Raw genomic sequence first — 22817 nt, 5'->3', positions numbered from 1 at the left:
TATTCTAAAGCATCAATGTAGAGCAAATATGCCAATTTTGACTTTTCTGTGAAGGGTCTAAATATAATGGAATACTCTTCCCATTTGTTGTTCTAGACTAGAAGTGATGGATGACACCTGTAATCTGATGTGTGAGAGATAGACATGGGAGAATGATGGTTCAAGGCCAGACAATGCAAAATTTATGGAGAGCCTATCTAAAAATACAACTAAACCAAAAAAGGCATAGTTCAAGCAGTAAAGTAATTGTATGAGGCCACAAGTTCAAACTAATACTGCCAAAAAGAAAAGACAGATGAACTTCTTTCTTTCTTTCTTTCTTTCTTTCTTTCTTTCTTTCTTTCTTTCTTTCTTTCTTCCTTTCTTCCTTTCTTCCTTTCTTTCTTGTCAGTCCTGGGGCTTGAATTCAGGGCAATTCAGGGCATGAGTACTGTCCCTGAGCTTCTTTTGCTCAAGGCTAGCACTCTACCACTTGAACCACAACACTATCTCCAGCTTTTTTCTGTTTATGTGGTACTGAGGAACTAAACCCATGCTAGACAAGCATTCTACCACTAAGCCACATTCCCAGCTCCTAGATGAATTTCTTTAAAGGAGGTTCTATAGCATTCCTGCATAGATTCAATGAAAATTTAAAACTTCTAAAATACATTTTTGTATAATAAATACAAGCACAAATGAATATAAAACATTCAAATAGTTGATAAAATTTAAAAAACAATTTAACTGCAACTTAGTCATTTTGTATTTCAGTAAAATAAGGAATAGTCTTCTGATATGGGTATATAGAATACATGTGTGCATGAGTAGGATTCCCTACTTTTATTTTATTTTATTTTTGCCAGTCCTGCAGCTTGAACTCAGGGTCAGGGCACTGTCCCTAATTTTCTCTGTGCTCAAGGCTGGCACTCTACCACTTGACCCATAGTACCACTTGCGGCTTTTTCTGTTTATGTGGTACTGAGGAATTGAACACAGGGCTTCATGCATGCTAGGCAAGCACTCTTCCACTAAGCCACATTCCCAGCCCTTCCCTACTCTTTTAGTAACTTCCAATTTACTTTGTATGAAAAGTATTAACACAGGAGCTAGGCCCTCCCTCTTTCCCCCTCTGCCCTTACCATACTGGCTTCCTTAAGCTCCTTGAATGTACCTTCCCCTAAGCTCTGAACCAGGAGACATTCTCCCACCCCCCCTACTCCATGAATAACTTGTCTCCTACTCCAAATTCACATTGCCACTTCTTCAGGTCACTTTAGGCTGGGTCAGCCTAAATGCTGAAATGCTACCTTAAATTATCCATATACCCTTCAGTTTTTCTGTAACATATCTATTTGTAATCAAATACTTTGGTGACAGCTTTACCTCTCTGCTATTTACAATGCAAATTCAGAAAATTGTATCTCCTCAGCATTAGCCTATAATCTGGAACAAAATTGGCACCTAATTATACAATCCTGGGGCTTAGATAAGTTACATTCTTATCTTTTTTTTGGGGGGGGGTCCGGTCGTGGGGCCTGAACTCTGGGCCTGGGCACTGTCCCTCAGCTCTTCAGCTCAAGGCTAGCTAGCGCTCTACTACTTGAGCCACAGCGCCACTTCCGGCTTTTTTCTTTTTGCTTATGTGGTGCTGAGGAATCGAACCCAGGGCCTCAGGCATGCAAGGCAAGTGCTCTGCCACTGAGCCACCTTCCCAGCCCACATTCTTATCTTAAACCACAAACAATGGTCCAATTTTGGGCATCTGTGCAGATGGAACAGGTGTGTGTGTGTGTGTGTGTGTGTGTGTGTGTGTGTGTGTGTGTGTGTGTGTGTGTGTAAGGTCTTCCTGTAAATTTTGAAACTTCAGTACACCAGGATTAGTTATTCCCTGAGTTCATAGGTCTAATCTTAGTCTAGCCTAAAGATTGCAACCCAGTATCTTGAACAACTTTACTCCACTTTTTAGGGCTCACATCTTGCCTTACACAGACAATGTTCTGCATATACAAACTATTTTTATCTTACAGTAAAGTGCTTTTCAGAGTTGTTGTTTCTTATCTCAGTTCAGATTAGAGAACACATATCACCATCAAGAGATGCATTCCTGTTGTATGTACTGAGCTGGAGATACAACTTGAGAGTTGGACTCACTGGGAATTATTTCTGTTTTGCATAACCGGTCAGCAGAGGGACAAAGGAAAGTTGTCCTGGAGCCAATACAGAAATATTTCGGAGTTTCTAATTTCATGGATTCCCTCCCACATGAAGATTACTCAATAATGCATTTGAATGGTCCTCTTCAGGATTTTGTGGTTCCCTGTGCCCATCCTCCAACATTTCTCAAGACTGGTCCAAAAAGAAAAAAAAAATACACCAAAGAATACTTGGATAAAGCTGTCAGGCTATTCAGATGAAGAAAGTAGAATGTAATCAGTTGGAATTAATAGCCTAGACCCGGAATCCAGGTTCCAAATCTCACTGCTGAGCCAAATGAGAATGTTAAGCCCTGCCTCACAAAGTTGAGAGTAAATTAAAAGCGACTTAAGGGCCCTCAGGGATTAAACATGGTAGCGCTCAGCCTTCACCCACAGCCGACTTACATACACAATCGGCTAATGTGTGCAGACTCTCTCCCTCCCCTCCTCTTTCCCCTCGTTTTAATCATTTTTCTCATACTGCCCAGAAACTGGCTCTACCAGATCGCAGCCACACCCCCCGGGTTGAGGCCAGCACCCGCCAGGATTCTCCTCCCCAGCCCGCTGCGGCTGTCGGGCAGCTGCTGGGGGCAGTTCCCTTCACGAAGCCACGCCCACAGACCATCTAATGCCCCGCCCACAGCCTCCAGTCACGTGACCACGCGGCGTACCCCGCCCTCCCTCTCCAATTCACGTGATCACGCCTGGGCGAAAACGCCTGACCCCAGCCCCTGGCCTGCGCGGTGACCGCCGCAGTTTTGGCTTGCAGCGACTCGGCCCTTCGCCCTTCGGTGTCCCGTGCGTCTCTCCGCTGTGTCCCGGGATTTTCCCGGTGACTTGTCCGCCATGCGCCGCCTGCCTCTGCCTCCAGGTGGGCCGCGGTGGGTCGGCCCCAGCCACCTGTCCGCCTGGAGAGCTGCCCTGCGGCTGGTACTGCTGCTCGGCGGCTGCCTGGGGGGACCCGGGGTGTCGGCCGGCTCCCGGAGGCCCAACGTGGTGCTGGTGCTCACCGACGACCAGGACCAAGTGCTCGGCGGCATGGTAACTCTTCTACTTGCGCCCCGCCCCTCCAGCTGCCCGGCTGGCTCCCAGCCTTCCTGCACCCTCACCCCCAGGAGAGGCCGCCCGCACCCGGGGTCGGTTCGGCGTGGCCACTCGAGGCCTTTACGTAGGTCTCTTTGGGCCTCGGGACTGTGGGCTCGGGGTGGATTCGCGTGCCAGCCCGCACGGTGCTCTTCAGTCTGGACCTTACTGCTTTGGAGTTTGCATTCAAGCTCCAAATCGGTGAAGGACCCACCGAGCCCAGGTAGAGCAGGTGCTGCGGGGGGCACACCAGCCTGGATTGGTTTTCTTGCAGGGGTGGGGAAACTTTTTTTTTTCTGTTAAGGACCATCTATCCTATCACTATGGGCCATAACAAAATTATCAATACAGGCAGATCGGCCACGGCCAGCAAAGAAGCCAGCCTTCAAGGGCCTCTCCCATTATGTACCAAGTGATTTCCTGGGCCTTATACTCAGGTCTGCTGTTCCCCACCCCTGCAGGATCAAGACCAGCCTTCCCTGTAAAGAACTCAGGCCACTTCTGCATTTCCGTCTGCCTGGGTACAATGTCTGCGCCTGCAGTCTATAAAATAAGTGCTGAAATGAGCTGATCTCGGATAGTTTCACAGTGTTTTGCTTCACAGGAATCAAGAAAATTAACCTCATTGAATACTGAAGCATTAATACTGTCATCGTTCATTTTTATGTCTTATGGCTCTTGTCATGAGACTTTATTCTTGCTCAGAGTTCATTTTGCTCTTGTATCTTGAAGTTCTGGAATTTATGACTTGAGCATGTCTACTCCAACCCCTTGATTGAGGAACCTGCCCAAGGCACAGCACTAGCTAACTCTTTTCCTAAGCCAGTGTCAAAAAAGAATCCCAAGCCGAGTGCCCGTGGCTCATGCCTGTAATCCTAGCTACTCAGGAGGCTGAGAGCTGAGGATCAAGGTTCAAAGCCAGCCCGGGCAGGAAAGTCCCCATGAGACTTTTTGTTTTTGGTTGTAGGGCTTGAACTCTGGGCCCGGGCACTGCCCCTCAGCTCTTCAACTCAAGGCTAGTGCTCTATCACTTGAGCCACAGCACCACTTCCGGTTTTCTAGTGGTTAATTGGAGATAAGAGTATCACTCACTCTCCTGCCGGGCTAGCTTTGAAACCTGGTCCTCAGATCTTAGCCTCCTGAGTAGCTGGGATTACAGGCATCAGCGCCAGGCTTCTTGTGAGACTCTTATCTCCAATTAACCACCAGAAAACCGGAAGTGGCACTGTGGCTCCGACAGGGCCCAAACCCAGAGTTGAAGCCCCACAACCAAAAGAAAAGAAAAGGAACCCCAACTGGGCCTCTGCTCCTGGTTACAGCTTTTCTCACATGTTTTTCTTTTTTTTTTTTTTTTAACAAATGCTCAATTATTGTCTTATTTCAGTCTCTCCCTCCCCCCCTTTTTTCCTTGCTTTCAGCTCAATGCTCCAGCATTTAGGCAGGAGATTCCTAACTTTTCCTGTGGGGTAACACCCTAGCTCAGTGTTCCTCAAACTTGTGTTCCCAACCCATGAATGAGTTGTGAAGTCAGTTTAGTGAGTAGCTACCAACACTTTCGTTTTCCTGTGCAATGGAAGAGAATGGAATGGCCTTTGTGCACAAGTGCACTGTGTGTGGTAATGGTAAGCATGTCTGTATGGTGTATATTTCTGGGTTGTAAAACAAAATGTACTTTGAACCCAGTACACTGAAGAGTATGAAAGTTATTTCCAGCTGATAATTGCCATGCTGCAATTATCACACTTCTTTCTTAAACATAACTTTAGTAGTTTCTTCCAGCCATGTTGATACCAAGAGTCTTGATTTAGTTTCCTTCCTAGTTTTTGCTGTGGTTTTTTTTTTTTCCATTCCAACTGCTGCACTTGTCCTTCTACTCACAAAATCTTTTTCTTTTTAATTCATGTTCTTGAAGAATGTTTTGGCTGTGAGGAACAGACCATCTCCCCTGGTGATCAAAGTACTTAATTAAAAGGTTAAGCTTAAATACCTCTGTTGAAAACGAAATTCATTACTTGACTGTGTTTCTTTTTTTATTGACCATAGCTGTTGTCTGTATATATCTGAAGTCTCTCTTAATTTTAATCCTGTTTGTTTATTTAAACTTGTATCAGGGTCTTTTTTCAAATAGTTATTTCTGCTGGAGAGAGGAGCAAAAATCGAGGGGAAGGAGCAAGTTAAAACATAATGCTCCCAATTCTTTAGAGAATTCTGACTTCGTCCATCTTTTTTCAGAATATCTCACCACTGATTGTCAGACAGGGAAGAGCTGAGACTATCATGGCATTAGAGAACCTATTGGAGCCAGGTGGAGTGTGAGGAGTTTGGACTTAGGCTGCAGTTTTCATAGGAGTCCTTTGCCATAGATAGTAACACTAAAAGTTAGACCAGGGTTACTATGTGCAAAGCTTGGATTCCTTCTGATGCCAGAGCACCATGTTTTCCTCCTGTTCCAGAACACTGATAACACTGATCTGTCAAGTCTCATCTCTTCTACATTAGCACGTCAATGGGGGTCACTGGTTCCCCTTGGTTTATACTTGAAACTCTATATAGTATCTTCATTTTTTGTGGAAAGAGATTTCTTTGACCTAAAAATTATCTATTAGTGCCACAGTTGGCAAAATAAGCAGTGATGGACATCCCAAACTAACTCAGGACACGAAGTTATATCACTTCTAAAGAGTTTTGGTTTACTGTAGAATTTTATAAGTTATTTTTATTTTTGGAGTACTGGGTTGGAACTCAGGATGTTGTACTTTCTAGGCTGATGATCTACCACTTAGGGTACACCTTCAGCCTTAACATTTTGCTGGTTATTTTGAAGATGGTGGCTAGTGAACTTTTCTGATTTCAAATTGCAATCCCCAGATCTCAGCCTCCTGAGTAGCTAGGATTACAGGTGTGAGCCACCAGTATCTGCGAAGATTCATTATTAGCATATAGTAGTTGCACAAGGGGGAGGGGGAGGAGGGCAACTTCATTGTGACATTTCCATATATGCATACAGTGTACCCCATTAACCTCACCTCTTCTAATTACTTTCTCTTATACCCCCTGCCCCCATTAAAACAATTCCCACTGGTTTCAATGTTCTGCTTTCTTTTTTTTTTTTTTTTTTTTTTTTTTGAGCTACAGCGCCACTTCCGGTTTTCTGGTGGTTTATTGGAGATAGGAGTCTCAGGGTCTCTCCTGCCCGGGCTGGCTTTGAACCGCGATCCTCAGATCTCAGCCTCCTGAGTAGCTAGGATTACAGGCGTGAGCCACCAGCGCCCGGCTCAATGTTCTGCTTTCATACGGGCATAAAGAGTACTTTGTATCAGCCATCTTTGAAACCATTTTTTAAAATATATTCTTGTTTATTTGTTTGTTTGTTTGGTCAGTTGTGGGGCCTGAACTCAAGGCCTGGGCACTGTCCCTCAGCTCTTCAGCTCAAGGCTAGCACTCTACCACTTGAGCCACAGCGCCACTTCCAGCTTTTCCTGCTTATGTGGTGCTGAGGAATCGAGCCCAGGGCCTCATGCATGCCAGGCAAGCACTCTACCACTGAGCCACCTTCCCAGCCCTCAATATATTCATCTTTAACATTTCACTGTATCTGTTTCACTTCTTCTGAGGCCCTGCACATTTACTGTTTTCCCCAGAGAACTGTTTTTTAAACTTTTACTTAAATATAATTATGGTACACTGGACACACTCTTCCTCACATAAGTACAGGTTACTCTTTTTACACATCATTCACTACAGGAAAAAAAAAGTGAGGTATGGTTATAATCTCAAGGAATCCAGAGAAAGAGCCATCAGGAAATGTTGGAGAAGAATAAATGCATGATGTCATTGCTTTTCATAAAGCAAAGTGATTTCCACTACTAAAAGAAAAGTTAGCCATAGAATATCGGAATTGTCCAAACTATTTCAGAGCAGTTGTACATGAGATCAGGGAAATAAATAACTCCTTAAGGGGTTTTCATGGAAGAGATTTTGCTTGGGATAAGTAAAGTAACATGTTTGCTCATGTGAGAGTTAAATGAACTTCACCTGACCAGCCACTGTCAGTTCCGATTAGCACAGCCATATACATTTTCAGTATGCTCTGTTCCCTTGCTTCAGACTTGCTCAAGTAAGCACAGATTATGGGAATCACTTGTACTATTCGTGTAAAGATTATAGTTACTGCTATAAACTTCACAGGCTAAAAAGGAAAATTACTGTGCAGGCCCACATCATTGTGTGACTACTGCTTACCTTTCTTCTCTGTTCCTTTCTTTCCCCTTTACCTGTTGGGCTGCCTCTACCACACCGGCTTGCCTTCTGTTCCTCCCAAATGACTTTCCTTCCTCTGGCAGGCTTTGTGCTTGCTGCTCAGCCTGGAAGAATCCTCTTCTGGATGTTTGTATAACCAACCACTCATTGTGGGGCTTTCAGCAGCAAGCCCTCCTCTTCCCTCCAGCGATGTCACATCATCTTGGTCTGGGCTTGTCATAGCGTTTTACTCTCTGAGATGGTTGGTTGATCCCCTGTTAGTTCTTTAGTTCATGAGAGCAGAACCTTGTATGTTTGTGTCCACCATTGGCTAGATCAATGCCTGGCATGCATTAAATGTAAACATAAACACAGTATAGTCTTATTGTAGGCCAAATGTTGTCCAGTGGTTTAGCATACTTAACCAGACAATTTGATGACTGTCTATATCCCTTCCTAGTCAGCTCAGGATTTTTCCCATCTCCGGTTCTTCTCCCCACTTGTGTCCTCAGAACTTAGATTCTTAGCCAACCCAGTGTTTTCTTCTTCCTACTGTTCTTTTCCCAATAAGGTTTGGAGCAGAGCTGATGACATGGCTTCTGGAGGTTAGCATAGATCTTCTACAGCACTACTGATTCTTGGGATCTATTCATGAAATGTTCCAAGCTTGTCTTGAATAAATTAGAATTCTTGTGCCTTTGAATTCATGGGTTCCTTAGGTTTTCTTCTATCCATAAATCAGTGAGGAAAAAGTCATTTATACATCGTTGAAAATGAATCTTGTTAGCCAAGCTTTACATTTGGAGTGTATTTGGAATGTCAATCTTTAAGAAATATTATACAAGATATACTTAAGATGGTATGCAATATGGTCTTTAAAAGGTTATTTCGGAGTCATCATGAACTGCCTAACAATACAACCAAAATCAAATCTTTCCAACATTTTTGCTATCCAGAATGTGAATAAAGATTAGTGTTCTGATATTTGTATTTATGTGTCTACATGTTTTTATCTTCATTCTAGGATGAAGCTAATTGTTCAGTGTATATATCAGAGGCTTAGATACAAAGCAAGGATGTGAAGTAATTTCCAAGTAGCTTTCTCCATGGTAGGGTTCTGTGCACACCTGTGTGTTCCTGCCCCATCCAGTTCAGGTACTTGCCACCTCAAAGTGGTAGTGACTTGTCTGGTACAGAAGCATTGAGCTGGGGTTTGCAAATGTGCATCAGGGCTGCACCATGGAGTATGTGAGATTTGAGGCAGTCTCTGAAACTGAGAGCTTTGTCTGGCCTTTAAAATCTTAAGAGTGTAAACACACCTTTCATATCACTTCCTGCACCCTGCTTCTAGAGATAATTCATGGAGATATGGCAGAGCTATCTACCTTTGGACTAGTGACCAGTAAGAAAAGGGTACCAAAATTTCATTACATTGAAATCAGCATCCATGGAACAGTACTGTCAGCTATAGTTTCCCTTTCTGCTAGCAGTATAAACTCTAACTTGCACCAGTAGGCAGACTTGGCTATTGCTTCATGTCAGAGCTATTTAGGAAATAAAATGGTTAAGCTATAACAGTCCATGAATTTAGTCTCTTTTAAAATCTCAGAAGAAATGATTTAATGGGTAATTACTTATTTTACAGACACCACTGAAGAAAACTAAGGCCCTCATTGGAGAGATGGGGATGACTTTCTCCAATGCCGTAAGTTTTGATACTGATTCAACCTTACTGAACTTTGTGCTCATATTCTAAGAAGAACTACTGTCTCTGGGAGTCCAGTGTAATGTATATGTGTGTTTTCCCCCCTAAATGTCTTATCTGAAGGAATGACTTTATTACATGGTGTAAATTATTTTGGATTTTCTACCTACAAGATGTACAATTGTTGGAAATTTGGGGGGGGGGATTTTTATTTTTTTCTGGTCATGGGGCTTGACCTCTGGGCCTGGGCACCGTCCTTTGCTCCTTTGCTCAAGGCTAGCACACTTGAGCCACAGCACCACTTCCAGCTTTTTCTGTGATTAATTGGAGATAAGATTTTCACAGACTTTCCTGCCCAGGCTGGCTTTGAACTGCAAGCCTTAGAGCTTAGCCTCCTGAGTAGCTAGGATTACAGGTGTGAGCCACTAGCACCTGGCTCCTAAAACAATTTATTTATTTATTTATTTATTTTTAATTGTGAAAATACCTTACAGAGGTGTTACAATTACATGGGCAAGGTAATGAGTACATTTCTTATCCCCCCACACCAGTTTCCGTTGTTCTGTTTCAAATATGGAAACAACTTTGACCATATTCATCCTCTTTCACACATTAGCACCATCCCCAACAGAGTCTGTTCCTCTTTCTCTGCACCCAGTCCCCCCATCCAACAGCTTTCATTGAGCTTCTTTACGCTGTTTTTATCTATAGTTGCAATGTATTTCAAAATTATTCATCCTCTTATCTTTTTCCCTTTCCCTTCTCCTCCTAAGTAGTCCCTTATATATGTGTTCTATGTTTGTCCATATATATAAAATTATGTATACAGATACATATGTACATGCTTATGACTATATATATATATATATATATGTCTTTTAGGTCTAACTTCCACATAGAAATGAAAAATAGAGGAAGGATTGCACAACCAGATACAGTAAAAGTGAAACTAAACCTAAGAGGTCAAATAAAACAAAAGGGGAAAGAATTAAAAGTTGCCAATGTAGAAATTACAGAAATTGAACTCTTTTTTTTTTTTGCCAGTGCTGGGCCTGGGTGCTATCCCTGAGCTTCTTTAGCTCAAGGCTAGAGCTCTACCATTTGAGCCACAGCACCACTTCCAGCTTTTTCTGAGTTGTTTACTGGAGATAAGTGTCACAGATTTCCTGCCTGGCTGGCTCTGAACTGTGATCCTCAGATCTCAACCTCCTGAGTAGCTAGGATTATAGGCATGAGCCACCAGCACTTGGCTTGAAGTTGAACTCTTAGTAAAATTAAGAGGGACCAGGCACCTATGGCTCACACCAGTAATGTTAGGTGCTTAAGAGGCTAAGAGAATTGGGGTTTAAGCAGAAAAGTCCAAGAGACTTCATCTCTAGAAAATAACCAGCAAAAAGCTGTGCTAGCTGAAGGGGTAGAGCTCCAGCTGAGCAAGCATGAGGCCCTGAGTTTGAATCCCAATACCAACAATAAATAATTTTTTTGGGGGGGTCTGGTCGTGGGGCCTGAACTCTGGGCCTGGGCACTGTCCCTCAGCTCTTCAGCTCAAGGCTAGTGCTCTACCACTTGAGCCACAGCGCCACTTCTGGCTTTTTTCTTTTTCTTTTCTTTTTTTTTTTTTTTGCTTATGTGGTGCTGAGGAATCGAACCCAGGGCCTCATGCATGCAAGCAAGCGCTCTACCACTGAGCCAACTTCCTAGTCCTCAATAAATAATTTAAAAAAAATTTAATGCCAGGCACTGGTGTTTACACATGTAACCATAGCTACTCAGGAGGCTGAGATTTGAAAATTATGGTTCGAAGCCAGCCTGGGCAGGAAAGTCTATGAGGTTCTTATCTCTAATTACCTCCCCTTCTGCCCCCCCAAAAGAAAAACCCCAAATAAAAAAGGACTGGGAATGTGGCTCAGTGGTAGAGTGCTTGCCTAACATGCATGAAGCCCCAGGTTTGATTCCTCAGTACCACATAAACAGAAAAAGCCAGAAGTGGTGCTGTGGCTCAAGCAGTAGAGTGCTAGCCTTGAGCAAAAAAAAGAAGCTCAGAGATAGTGCCTAGGTCCTGAGTTCAAGTACCAGGACTGGAAAAAAAAAAAAGCTGCAAGTGGAGGTATGGCTAAATAAATAAGTAAAATTAAGAGGGAAGAGTGAAAATGGGAAGTATTTGTAATTGACTAAATTCTTCCTTTATTCAAATCTCATGTTAACAAAAGGCCAGCAACCCAAGAGGGGAAAAGCACACAAGCAGGCCACTCACATATTAACAAAAAAATGGTACATGTGGAGACCGTTCATTCTCATCAGTATTTAAAATTACCAATCTGGACTAGGACTGTAGCTCAGTGGTACAACACACATGATATACATCTGCATGTGCAGATGTATAAAGCCCTGACTATAACCTCTAGTGCGTGCACACACACACACACACACACACACACACACACACACACACACACACACACACACTCTCTCTCTCTCTCTCTCTCTCTCTCTCTCTCTCTCTCTCTCTCTCTCTCTCTCTCTCTCTCTCTCTCTCTCTCTCCAACTTGAAAGGCCAGCAAGTAAGATTCATGATATTATATATGTGGGGTTTTTTTTTGGTCAGTTATGGGGCTTGAACTCAGGCCTGGTGCTGTCCCTTGGCCTCTTTGTGCTCAAGGGTAGCACTCTACAGCCTACTTTTGGTCTTTGAGTGGTTAATTAGAGTCTCACCGGGACTTTTCTGCCCAAGCTTTCTTCGAACCATGACCCTCAGATCTCAGCTTCCTGAGTAGCTAGGATTACAGGTGTGAGCCACCAGCACCCAGCTCATGCTATATACTTATATTACTTGAAAGAGACAGTATGTAAAGGTAGCGTGAATGTGTACTTGAATGTCATTCCTTCCCTGTATTAACCTATGCAAAGTGGCTTGGTGATGTGGACAGATTATTACTGGTAGAGTGGAGAAAGTTTGTTGAGAGTAGATAGGTAATATTAACTAGAGCTGTAGATCAGCATAACCTCCACTTCTCAGTTATGTTAAGACTCAAGGCATTCTTCATCTTTGGTTAAACCTTGCTCCCACATGCTTGTTCCTTGCATAAAGTGTTGTTTTTATTTTGTTTTTTAGGTGAGGTTAGACTTACTATTACTCCCTTCAAAAAGAAACCAATTGAGGGGCTAGAAGGTGACTCAGTGGTAGAGTGCTTGCCTTGCATGCCTGAGGCCCTGGAGTCGATTCCTCAGCACCATATAAGCAAAAAGAAAAAAGCCGGAAGTAGCGCTGTGGCTCAAGTGGTAGAGCGCTAGCCTTGAGCTGAAGAGCTGAGGAACAGTGCCCAGGCCCAGAGTTCAGGCCCCATAACTGGACCCCTACCCCGCCCCCCCCCAAAAGAAACCAATTGAAAAAGAAACAATCACGTGGTTTATCTGTTTTTGTTTCTCCTCTGTTCTAAAGTATGTCATATGTGAAGCCAACATATTCTAGAAGAAACTTAAGACCATGAGCTAGCTTAGAGTGTTGAGCAACTTCCTTTGTCCTCTTTAGAAATGATGAGACATCCATTTTTCTTGTATAACTCTTTTTTGTTGCTTCTGTTCCCCTGTAGTATGTGCCAAGTGCTCTTTGCTGCCCCAGCAGAGCCAGTATCCTGACAGGGAAGTACCCACACAATCACCATGTTGTCAACAACACTTTGGAGGGAAACTGCAGTAGTATTTCTTGGCAGAAGATCCAAGAGCCAAATACGTTCCCAGCAATTCTCAAATCAATGTGTGGTTATCAAACCTTCTTTGCAGGAAAATATTTAAATGAGGTATGTTGAGTGATCTGCTCCTTGTGTGATCTGCTCCTGTTAAGTACTTTTTTATTACTATCACTCACGGTGCAAAATATATATATAATTTTTTTCTTCTAATTTTCCTATTAAGTGTGTGATCCTACTTACTGATTTGGATGCTCGTTATTCTTCCTAGTCCCAGCAGCACTTATTTTAAAATTGTTCTAAGACTACTATAATCTGCTACATCTTCCCCTTTTTCTCAAGAATGCTATTTGTCATGTGTCATGCTGTCAGAGTATTTTTATCAGGATCCAAAAGAGGAATTTTTTTCCTCTTAGACTTTTTCCTCAGATTTCTTAGAATTATTTGTGTACTATTAACAGCTTCATGTTTAATTCATTTTCTAAACAATGATAATAGACGTTGGAGAGATTGTGATAAAGGAAAGAGCCCAGAGCCTGGGACAGCAGGTTACTGAGTGGTTGATGTGTTAGCCTTCTAGGCCTGGCTACAGTGGTAACTCATTATGACCTTCCCACGCAATGTTTCATGGTCTGAAGTCCACCAAATTGGCCTTGACTTTTAGTCAGTGTATATTTGGGTCTGTTTGGAGTTAGCTCTTAAAGTTAGGCTGGGCGTGCAGGACGAAGAAGTACATTTTCTTTTTAAAATTGTTATTACAACGGTGATTTATAGAGGGGTTACCATTTCATAAAGATGTACATTTACTTACGCACTTTACCTGTGGTTGCTAGAGGTTTAATATCTGACCTGAATTTTCTATTACTTTTTCCCTTCCCCTTCCCCCAATAATTGATGGGATCTGTTTCCTTCTGGGTTTGAAGGAAGATGAGTCAGTTTGAAAGAATCATACAAAGTAGGAAGTATGGCTCATAAAGGGAACTCAGGCTGCTTTGCACATTCAAAGTCATCTGATATGTATATGGAAGTAGGAGAGATCTTTTAGAGTACAGAGATACAGTTCTCAGGGGTTAAATTCTGGCTTAGGTGAGCAGCTCGGCACTAGGTTGAGATAAAGTGGGGCCATTCTGTGGTCTGTTCACTTACTCATCAGATAAGTGCAGCTTACAGTAGATTTCATTAGAACAAGTAAAGTAATAGACCGATAACTCATAGTGGAATTCTTTCTTTTTTTATTGTGAAAATACTGTACAGAGGGGTTACAATTACACGGGCAAGATCATAGTGGAATTCTTTTGGCAGTTACTAGCCACAAGGTCAGCTGGCATATTCAGTTGCTGTAGTGGGCCAGAGAGTAAATGTAGACTTTGCGGGCCACGCAGATCCGTTGCAGCTATGCACCATTGTCACTTTAACAGGAGAGCAGCTGTAGTTGCTGTGTGAGTGAGTGAACGTGGCTGTATTCAAATAAATCTTTATCACCACTGAAATTGGAATTTTGTGTTAACTGTCATATTTCATGAAGTATTTCTCTTGATCTTGGTCATTGAAACCCTTATCATGCAGCCTTTCCAAAACAATTGGCAAGAGTTAGCCTACTGGCCATTGTTTACCAACTCCTGCTTAAGTAAATAAAGTCCCTTGAGTAACAAGCTCTTTACTTCTGACTCGTTTATATGCGTTGAACATCTGTGATGTTTCAGATGTTAACCTGAAGGTAAGACCAAGTTTCTGTTTCTTTCTGTTCCAGTCAGGTCTAAAGAGTTTAATATCCTGCTTGTTTGTCTTTTCAGTATGGGGCTCCAGATGCAGGCGGACTAGAACACGTTCCTCTGGGCTGGAGTTACTGGTATGCTTTGGTGAGTGATGCTTGAAGTTGGTGATGATTAGACACAGCCCAACAGATGCACAATACGTTTACTGTCTAATTTTGCTCCATTACAGACAAAACCATTGTTTTTGTTTTTGCTGTCTGTTGAGTTGCTCCTTTCTGAGAAATTCTTCCAGCATTATAGTGGGATTAGCATTGTACTTGACTGTTCTCCCCATCCATTTTTCTTTTTTTGTGTGCTGGGAATCATCTTGAGGGTCTTGTCCATGCTAGGCAAACATACCATTGACCTATATTCCTAGTTCTTTTTTTTTGTTTGTTTTTTGTTTTTTTTCTTGTAGTGTAGGCTAGCCTTGAACTTACTATATAGCCCAGGCTGGCCTTGAACTCTTACCTTCCTTTCTCAGTCTGATAAGTGCTGGGATTACAGGAATGTACCATCATGCTTACTCAGTAGTGGCATTTAAACTAAGGACAAATTTTTGAAACTTTGCTAGCATTAAAAACCCTTGTCGCTGGGTGCCAGTGGCTCATGTCTGTAATCCTAGCTACTCAAGAGGCTGAGATCTGAGGATTGTGGTTCAAAGCCAGCCTGGGCAGGAAATTCCATGAGACTCTTATCTATAATGAACCGCCAGAAAACCAGAAGTGGAGCTGTGGGTCAAGTGGTAGAGCATTTGCCTTGAGCTGAAGAGCTCAGGGATAGCTCCCAGGCCCAGAATTCAAGCCCCATAACCAATAGAGAAAAAAAACAAAACAAAACAAAACAAAAAAACCCTTGTCAGAAAATCCTATTCAGCATTCACTTGAGTAATTGCTCTATTTTTTTTTTTAAATAATGTATCACTATTTCAATACAATATAGTTTAGGCCAGTATAAACTATATTGTATGCTGACCACATAACAAACTTTATTTTCCTCTTTTAAATAGGAAAAGAATTCTAAATACTATAATTACACCCTCTCTATCAATGGGAAGGCCCGTAAGCATGGAGAAAACTATAGTGTGGACTACCTGACAGATGTTCTGGTGAGTGGCTAGAGCTCTGGCCTTGCAGGTCAGCCTCACATTTGACTGAAGGCTCTGCCTAGGGAACCTCTCGTCTTACTCATTTGTGTCAGTAATATAAATGCATAAAGACTTGGCTTAACTGCTGAAAAATATTTTCAGCCAATAAAAACTATAAAGGATGTTATAGAGGTGCTTCAAGATGGCAGCTCCATGAGTCCGTGTGGGTGGAAGCACAGGAATATGTGAGTTCTTTGGGCTGTGTGTGTGTGTGTGTGCGCACGTGTATAAATGACTGAAGTCTAGTGAATTTGAGAATTTTCTCTTATAATGGAAGCCTTCAGTAGACCATTTATTCACCAAATAATTCAGCATATGTAGGATAGCAGGTGTTCAGGAGTATGTCGACAGAGGTAACTCTCTGGCAGGAGACTTCACACATGCCCCATGTACATAGGCATATCACATATACACATTGATTTCTTGCTTCATTAGATGCTGAGAAGCTGGAGACATAGAAGGGTAAGAGGGCTACTTAGTAAGATTTAGGCAGAAATGTAAAGGTGAGTGGTCAGCATGGATCTGGGGGTAAGGTGAGTATCTTATGCAGAGGAAAGAGTAAGTGTAGGGTCTTGATTGTGCAGGAATGTACCTGGCCTAATGGACAAACTACAAGGAAGCTGTAGGCTGGAGGACATTTGGAGAGTGGGAAGGTGACAGGACATAGATACCCTCTGTATCTTTTGTGTTAAGGTTGGGAATAAATGCAGGTATAAATTAACTAGGGCAGTGAAATATAGCATGTATGTGGGATGCTTTCATTTTTATAGTGCATCTCCTGAAAAAGGAAAAATATTAAGTCCATGTATATTCAAGGCCTGGCATGATGTACTTGAGGTTTTTATTTCTTTTCCTATTTCTTTCCTTTTTGGTGCTGGGAATTGAACTCAGGGCTCCGATCTGCTAAGCATATTTACTAGCACTGAGCTACAACCCCAGCCCCAGTATCTCGGCTAATGTTCATTTAGCTTAGCTACTTTAGCTGGTATAATAGGTGACATCTATTTTCTGCATATTTTTGTAAGATTTAGATTACTTATTCCACCTTTTCCATGTCTTAGAATTAGGTTAAATCTTTTTTCTTTTTTTTTGGGGGGGGGGAGGGGAATGGAGGGTGCTAGACCTGGAGCTTGAATTTGGGGCCTAGGAGCTGTCTCTGAGGTTTTGGTTTTGGTTTTGTTCTTTGCTCAAGCCAAGTGCTCTATCACTTGAGCCACAGCTCCAGTTCTAGCTTTGGGTGGTTGACTGGAGGTAAGAGTCTCATGGACTTCTTTGCCCCAGCTGGCTCTGAACCTCCTCAGATCTCAGCCTCCTGAGTAGCTTGGATTACAGTTATGAGCCACAAGCACTCAGCTTGTTTTACATTTTTTAAACCATTCTTTAGGGCATAAAATGTGTATACTCTAAGCTGCATTAATGTAAGTTAATACTAAAATGGCCAAATCACTATTTCTTTTCGTTAACATGAAAGACAATATCTAGATTATGTGAGTCAAAGTCTCAATTGCTATCTTATGATGATATGTGCTAAGCATCACCTAAAACCAAATTATTTATTCCAACAACATGCTTGCACATGACTGTGAAATAAGAGCACATGCTGGGAGTAACAGCTAATGTGATCTCTGCCCACCAGAAGTCATTTATCTATTAATGACTCAATTTTTGGGTCAGATGAGATGACCAGTCTTTGTATGTGCCAGGCTAATGTCTCGTTGGACTTCCTGGACTACAAGTCTAACTCTGAGCCATTCTTCATGATGATCTCCACTCCAGCACCTCATTCACCTTGGACAGCAGCACCTCAGTACCAGAAGACTTTCCAGAATGTCTTTGCCCCAAGAAACAAGAACTTCAACATCCATGGAACAGTAAGCTACCACAATGTTTGAATGAGGGAGTACTCACGATCCTTAACTGTATCATACACTGGTCAGGAAGCTTTCAAGCATATTAATGGTTTTTCTCCCATACCCTGTGCCCTAAGGGAAAGCCTTCCTGAGAAAGTAGCATTTTTAAAAATCAGTATATATTGTACAGTAAAATTTTATATGATTATTCCATGAGTACATGGATTGTGTTTGATCTAATTCACTCTCTCTGTTATTCTTTGTTTATACCTCAGGGCCTCACCCTTGCTATACTGAGACTCTACCACTTGAGATGTGTATCCAGCTTTATTTTAGCTGTTTTTTTTCTCTTGTTTTGTTTTGTTTTGTTTTGTTGTCAGTCATGGAGCTTGAACTCAGAGCCTGGACACCATCCCTGAGATTTTTTGCTTAAGGCTAGTGCTCTACCACTTTGAGCCACAGCACCACTTCTGGTTTTCTGGTAGTTAATTGGAGATAAGAGTTTCATAGACATTCCACCCCTACCTGGCTTGGGACCATGATCCTCAGATCTCAGCCTCCTGAGTAGCTAGGATTACAGCACTCAGCTCTGTTTTTTGTTTTTTGTTTTAAGATAGGATCTTGGGAATTTTCTGCCTGGGCAGACCTTAAACCACAATCCTTATATTTTTGGCCTCCCAATCACCTTGATTATGGGCGTGAGTACCCAGCCTCCCCCACTTTTTAATACAGTATTCTATTTTCACATGTGTATGTAAAGGATAGTTGGAAGACAGCTATGCTCACCATTATAACACCAACGTGCTCAATGAAGATTAGTTGGTTTTCTTCGAAGTTCCTTTTTTTTTTCACATTTTATTTGGTGGTACTGGGATTTGAATTCGGGGCATTGCTCTTGCTAGGCAAGCACTCTGCCACTGAGCTATGCCTCCTCCAGCCCTCTTTCAAGGTCTTTTAGAGTAATATAGCACCTTTCCTAATACAACAGATAGAGCATAAACTTGCTTCAAAGGGACAGATAAGTCTCTTGCCAGATACCTAGTGAGCAGCTTGAAAGTCCTGAATCCAGCACTGTCTCTTGGACTTGGGCTCCCTCCAGTAGAAACTGAGACCTGTCCCTGAAAACTGAACTGGATCCACAGCAGCCTTGCTCAGTGACTCTCACTGGCCCAAGGCATAGGAAGAACTGGGTACAATGTAGGAAGTTGAGTGGAAAAATGAGCTAGCACAGGGGACACAAAGGCCACAACAACCCAGATGTTTGCCTTGTGTGCCAGTCAGCATTCCTCTCTTAAGTTTTACCTATTAACTTACTTCATGGCCCACTGTTTTCCCACCCTAAGTACTGACCACCCTAGATACTTGGAAAAAAATCTTACGATAGCAGTTTTTTTAACCTCTTAAGTGCCACTCTAGATAGTTCTTATTTAAATTAAAAGCCATGACTTTTCATAACACTGTAGTCCAGACTCTCCCAAACCATGTTTCTCAAAGTACTTTTTAGTTAATAGTTATACTTCCTTTCTTATAGGGTATAGTCCATTTCCTGGTTCAGTGCCAGTGTCTATCACCCAGAAATCATACTTGTCAGAAGGAATTATATTGTAGAATGAGTTATAAAGTCAAACCCAGTGCTACTTTTCTCAAGGAGATGTGCAAGAAGTTTTTCTGTTTTCCTGTCTAAACTAGATCTCCATCCTCCATGTGACCAAGGTCAGGAGTCAAGTATGTAGAAACCTCTAGCATGCTATCTGCCATGCTTTAAGCATGGGCTTGTTACAGATGGTTTTGAAGCTGAGAGAACAGAGTTTTAAACTAGAAGGCAGTTTCCAATCTGGGTTCCAAAAGAAGTTAATAGAAGTTACTATGATCAATAAGTTCATAGACTTTGGGTTAAATAAATCACTGCACTATAGAACTTATAAAAGTAGGGGCTGGGAAGGTGGCTCAATGGTAGAGTGCTTGCCTTGCATGCATGAGGCCCTGGGTTCGATTCCTCAGCACCAGAGAAGCAGAAGCTGGAAGTGGCACTGTGGCTCAAGTAGTAGAGTTCTAGCCTTGCATGCATGAGGCCCTGGGTTCGATTCCTCAGCACCAGATAAGCAGAAAAAGTTGGAAGTGGCACTGTGGCTCAAGTGGTAGAGTGCTAACCTTGAGCTGAAGAGCTCAGGGACAGCGCCCAGGCCCAGAGTTCAAGCCCCACAACCGATGGAAAAAAAAAAAAAAAAGACTTCTAAAAGTATGTGTGGTCTGATGTGAATTTCTACCAAGAGGATATTTTATATAGCATTTCTCAAACATTTAAAGAACACTAAAAAGTACAGTTTGGGAAAAAAAATAGCTAGGTTTTATGAATAGACAAGGAAAAATTAAAGGTATAGGGGAGTGTTTTTTTGTTGTGGCTGTTAAAAATGTGACTTTTATCCACATAGGAAGAACTCTCAGGTTTGGACTTGAAGTCTTAGAAACTTGCTGTGGTAGCTAGTGGTTTCCCACTGACATTTACTAAAACCTCTATTAACACTATAGCAAAAAGCATTTTCCAGTTCAGGAGATGGCTAGAAGCTGATAGGAATTGCTTTCTTAGGTCCTAGAAGGCCTGAAACTGCTTGAAGGGGAAGGGGTTCTACTTCCATTTTGCTAAAGCAGGAATTCTTTTTTCTATCTACTCTAGTTATCATAGTAGTTTATGTGATTATGGTGACTTGGTGTTAACATTTTTTTTGTCTTTCTGACTTTTAGAACAAGCACTGGTTAATTAGACAAGCCAAGACTCCAATGACTAATTCTTCAATACAGTTTTTAGATAATGCCTTTAGAAAAAGGTAAGAGCTGCTGCTGTTTCCCAGTCTAGGTGGTTTTAAGGACAGGAGACTGTACAAGGTTTTCTCTGAAACAAACACAGGGGCAAGTTAGCAGGAGAGATGCTTTGTTGGGCAATGACTGTCTCAGAAACAGGTATACCTTTACCTTCTGGTGTGTGAGGGAACCTTGGGACCCTAGGAATGCAAAAGAAAATCATCTGTTTTTAGTTAGCAATTGTTAAAAATATGTATTGGGAGATGGGAAGGGAAAGCAAAAAAATGCTTGATAAGAAATGTACTCATGGGGCTGGGAAGGTGGCTCAGTGGTAGAGCGCTTGCCTTGCATGCATGAGGCCCTGGGTTCGATCCTCAGTACCACATAAGTAAAAAGAAAAAAGCTGGAAGTGGCGCTGTGGCTCAAGAGGTAGAGCGTTAGCCTTGAGCTGAGGGACAGCGCCCAGGCCCAGAGTTCAGGCCCCACAACTGGACCCCCCCCCCCAAAAAAAAATGTACTTATTACCTTGCCCATGTAATTGTAACCCCTCTGTATGGTATTTTCACAAAAAAATATGTATTACAAACTTCAACCATTTGGTTGAATTTTGTTCCTCTGTTTTTTTTTAAAGGTTACTTACTGAGAAATCAGCTCAGATATCAAGCAAAATATTTAACTTTGTATTTGGAATTTTCAAGAAATGCTAAGTAGATTTTTAAAAAGTCATGACTTCCTTTTAGAATGAATTTAGCATACACCAGAAGTCAGCAAACTTTTCTATAAGACCAGATAAAAAGATAGTAAGTATTGTAAGATTTCAGCTCTTGCATTCTGTCACAATTGCTCAGCTTATTGATATAGTAGGAAAGCAACCCTAGGCAATATGTAAATGATACATTGGAACTTCATAAAACACAGGGCAAGGACAACTCTGGCTGGTGGCCTTGGTGTGCCCAGGCTTACTTACACTGTTAAACACATTTGAATCAATCTGGAGTAATCTGCACCACAGTGGCAGCCTTCATTACCAGTGGCTGTAAAAAAAAGATTTTTTTTTTTAGCCAGTCCTAGGCCTTGAACTCAGGGCCTGGGCACTGTCCCTCTTTATGCTCAAGACTCTACCACATGAGCCACAGAGTCATTTTGGGATTTTTCTGAGTAGGTTATTGGAGAAAAGAGTCTCACAGACTTTTCTTCCCAGGCTGGCTTCAAACTCAGATCCTCAGATTCTCAGTCTCCTGAGTAGCTAGGATTACAGGCATTAGTCACCAGAGCCTGGCTGTAAATCTTAACTATAAATCTAACAGAATAAGCTAATTAATGTTTTGGAATTTTCTAATCTGTCTTACAGCACAGTGACAGTCTGGGGAATCAGATTTAAGTATTTGGTGTGTTGTTTTGTCTTGTGATCTGTTGTTATTTTGTGGAGGCAAGCTTTTTGTTTTGGCCTGTTTGTTAAGATAGTGATTCTGCAGCCATTGGTGCAATCTCCTTCTATCTGTGTTCACATCCAGATGGCAAACTCTGCTCTCTGTTGATGACCTCGTGGAGAAACTGATCAAGAGACTGGAGTTCACTGGGGACCTTGGCAACACATACATCTTTTATACCTCAGACAATGGCTATCACACAGGTGAGAGGTGTGGTCAGGTGTACATGTCATTTTTGACCACCTGAATGATAGCCTTGGCAGAAGTTCAAGTGCTTGTGCAGCTGTAGACTTGCCAGACGGAGAGTCTGAGCTTAGAGGGTACATCTTTCCCACAAGGAGAAACCAGGTTTCCTACTTTGCTGACTGGAATGCATGTTCCTTGGTATCTCAGAGAAGAGAATGAGTCTGGGTGGTAGGGAGGTGCTGGAGACACCCTTCATGCAAGACTCAACGAAGTTGAATTCATTTTACGGATAAGTGGAACTTAGAGAACAAAGGTAGTATATTCTGTACAGGAAAGCAAAAAGGTTATCTTGAGAGAAAACACTTGGAATTGTTTTTTACACATTCTTGTGTTTTGGAAATTGCATGATGAATCAGCTGAATGATCTTCACTTTAGTCCTTTCTACTTGGATGTTCTGTGGCTTAACACAAGTGTTTTTTTCTTTCCTTTATAAATTGCCTCTTGAATTAACCCCAGGCTTGCTTGTATAAAAGCAGAGTGACTCAGTACTTAATGTCTTTATCATGATTTTTGTTTTATTTTTTGTTGGTGGTGGGGCTTGAACTCTGGGCCTGGGTGCTGTTCCTCAGCTCTTCAGCTCAAGGCTAGCACTCTACCACTTGAGCCACAGCACCACTTCCAGTTTTCTGGTGGTTTACTGGTGGTGAGAGTCTACTGGGCTTTCCTGCCCAGGCTTGCTTTGAACCACGATCCTCAGATC

The 22817-nt window shown here is 42.1% G+C and overlaps 1 protein-coding gene across 1 annotated transcript in view; it reads left to right on the top strand.

Moving 5' to 3' along the window:
- Positions 1-2866: 2866 nt before the first annotated feature.
- The window catches only part of Gns (glucosamine (N-acetyl)-6-sulfatase), a 37662-nt gene continuing 17711 nt past the window's right edge, over positions 2867-22817 (top strand). The window contains exons 1-8 of the mRNA XM_069988052.1: positions 2867-3218; positions 9145-9204; positions 12795-13001; positions 14684-14749; positions 15654-15752; positions 17495-17662; positions 20384-20466; positions 21955-22073. Of these exons, the coding sequence (XP_069844153.1) occupies positions 3024-3218; positions 9145-9204; positions 12795-13001; positions 14684-14749; positions 15654-15752; positions 17495-17662; positions 20384-20466; positions 21955-22073 (997 nt within the window). The 5' untranslated portion in view covers positions 2867-3023. The remainder of the gene's footprint in view (positions 3219-9144; positions 9205-12794; positions 13002-14683; positions 14750-15653; positions 15753-17494; positions 17663-20383; positions 20467-21954; positions 22074-22817) is intronic.

The sequence above is a fragment of the Dipodomys merriami genome, unplaced genomic scaffold (genome assembly GCF_024711535.1).
Source record: "Dipodomys merriami isolate MVZ:Mamm:240054 unplaced genomic scaffold, mDipMer1.0.p SCAF_10, whole genome shotgun sequence".
Taxonomy (NCBI): Eukaryota; Metazoa; Chordata; class Mammalia; order Rodentia; family Heteromyidae; genus Dipodomys; species Dipodomys merriami.
The sequence above is the reverse complement of the archived record's forward strand: the minus strand, read 5'-3'. Positions and strand labels throughout refer to the sequence as shown.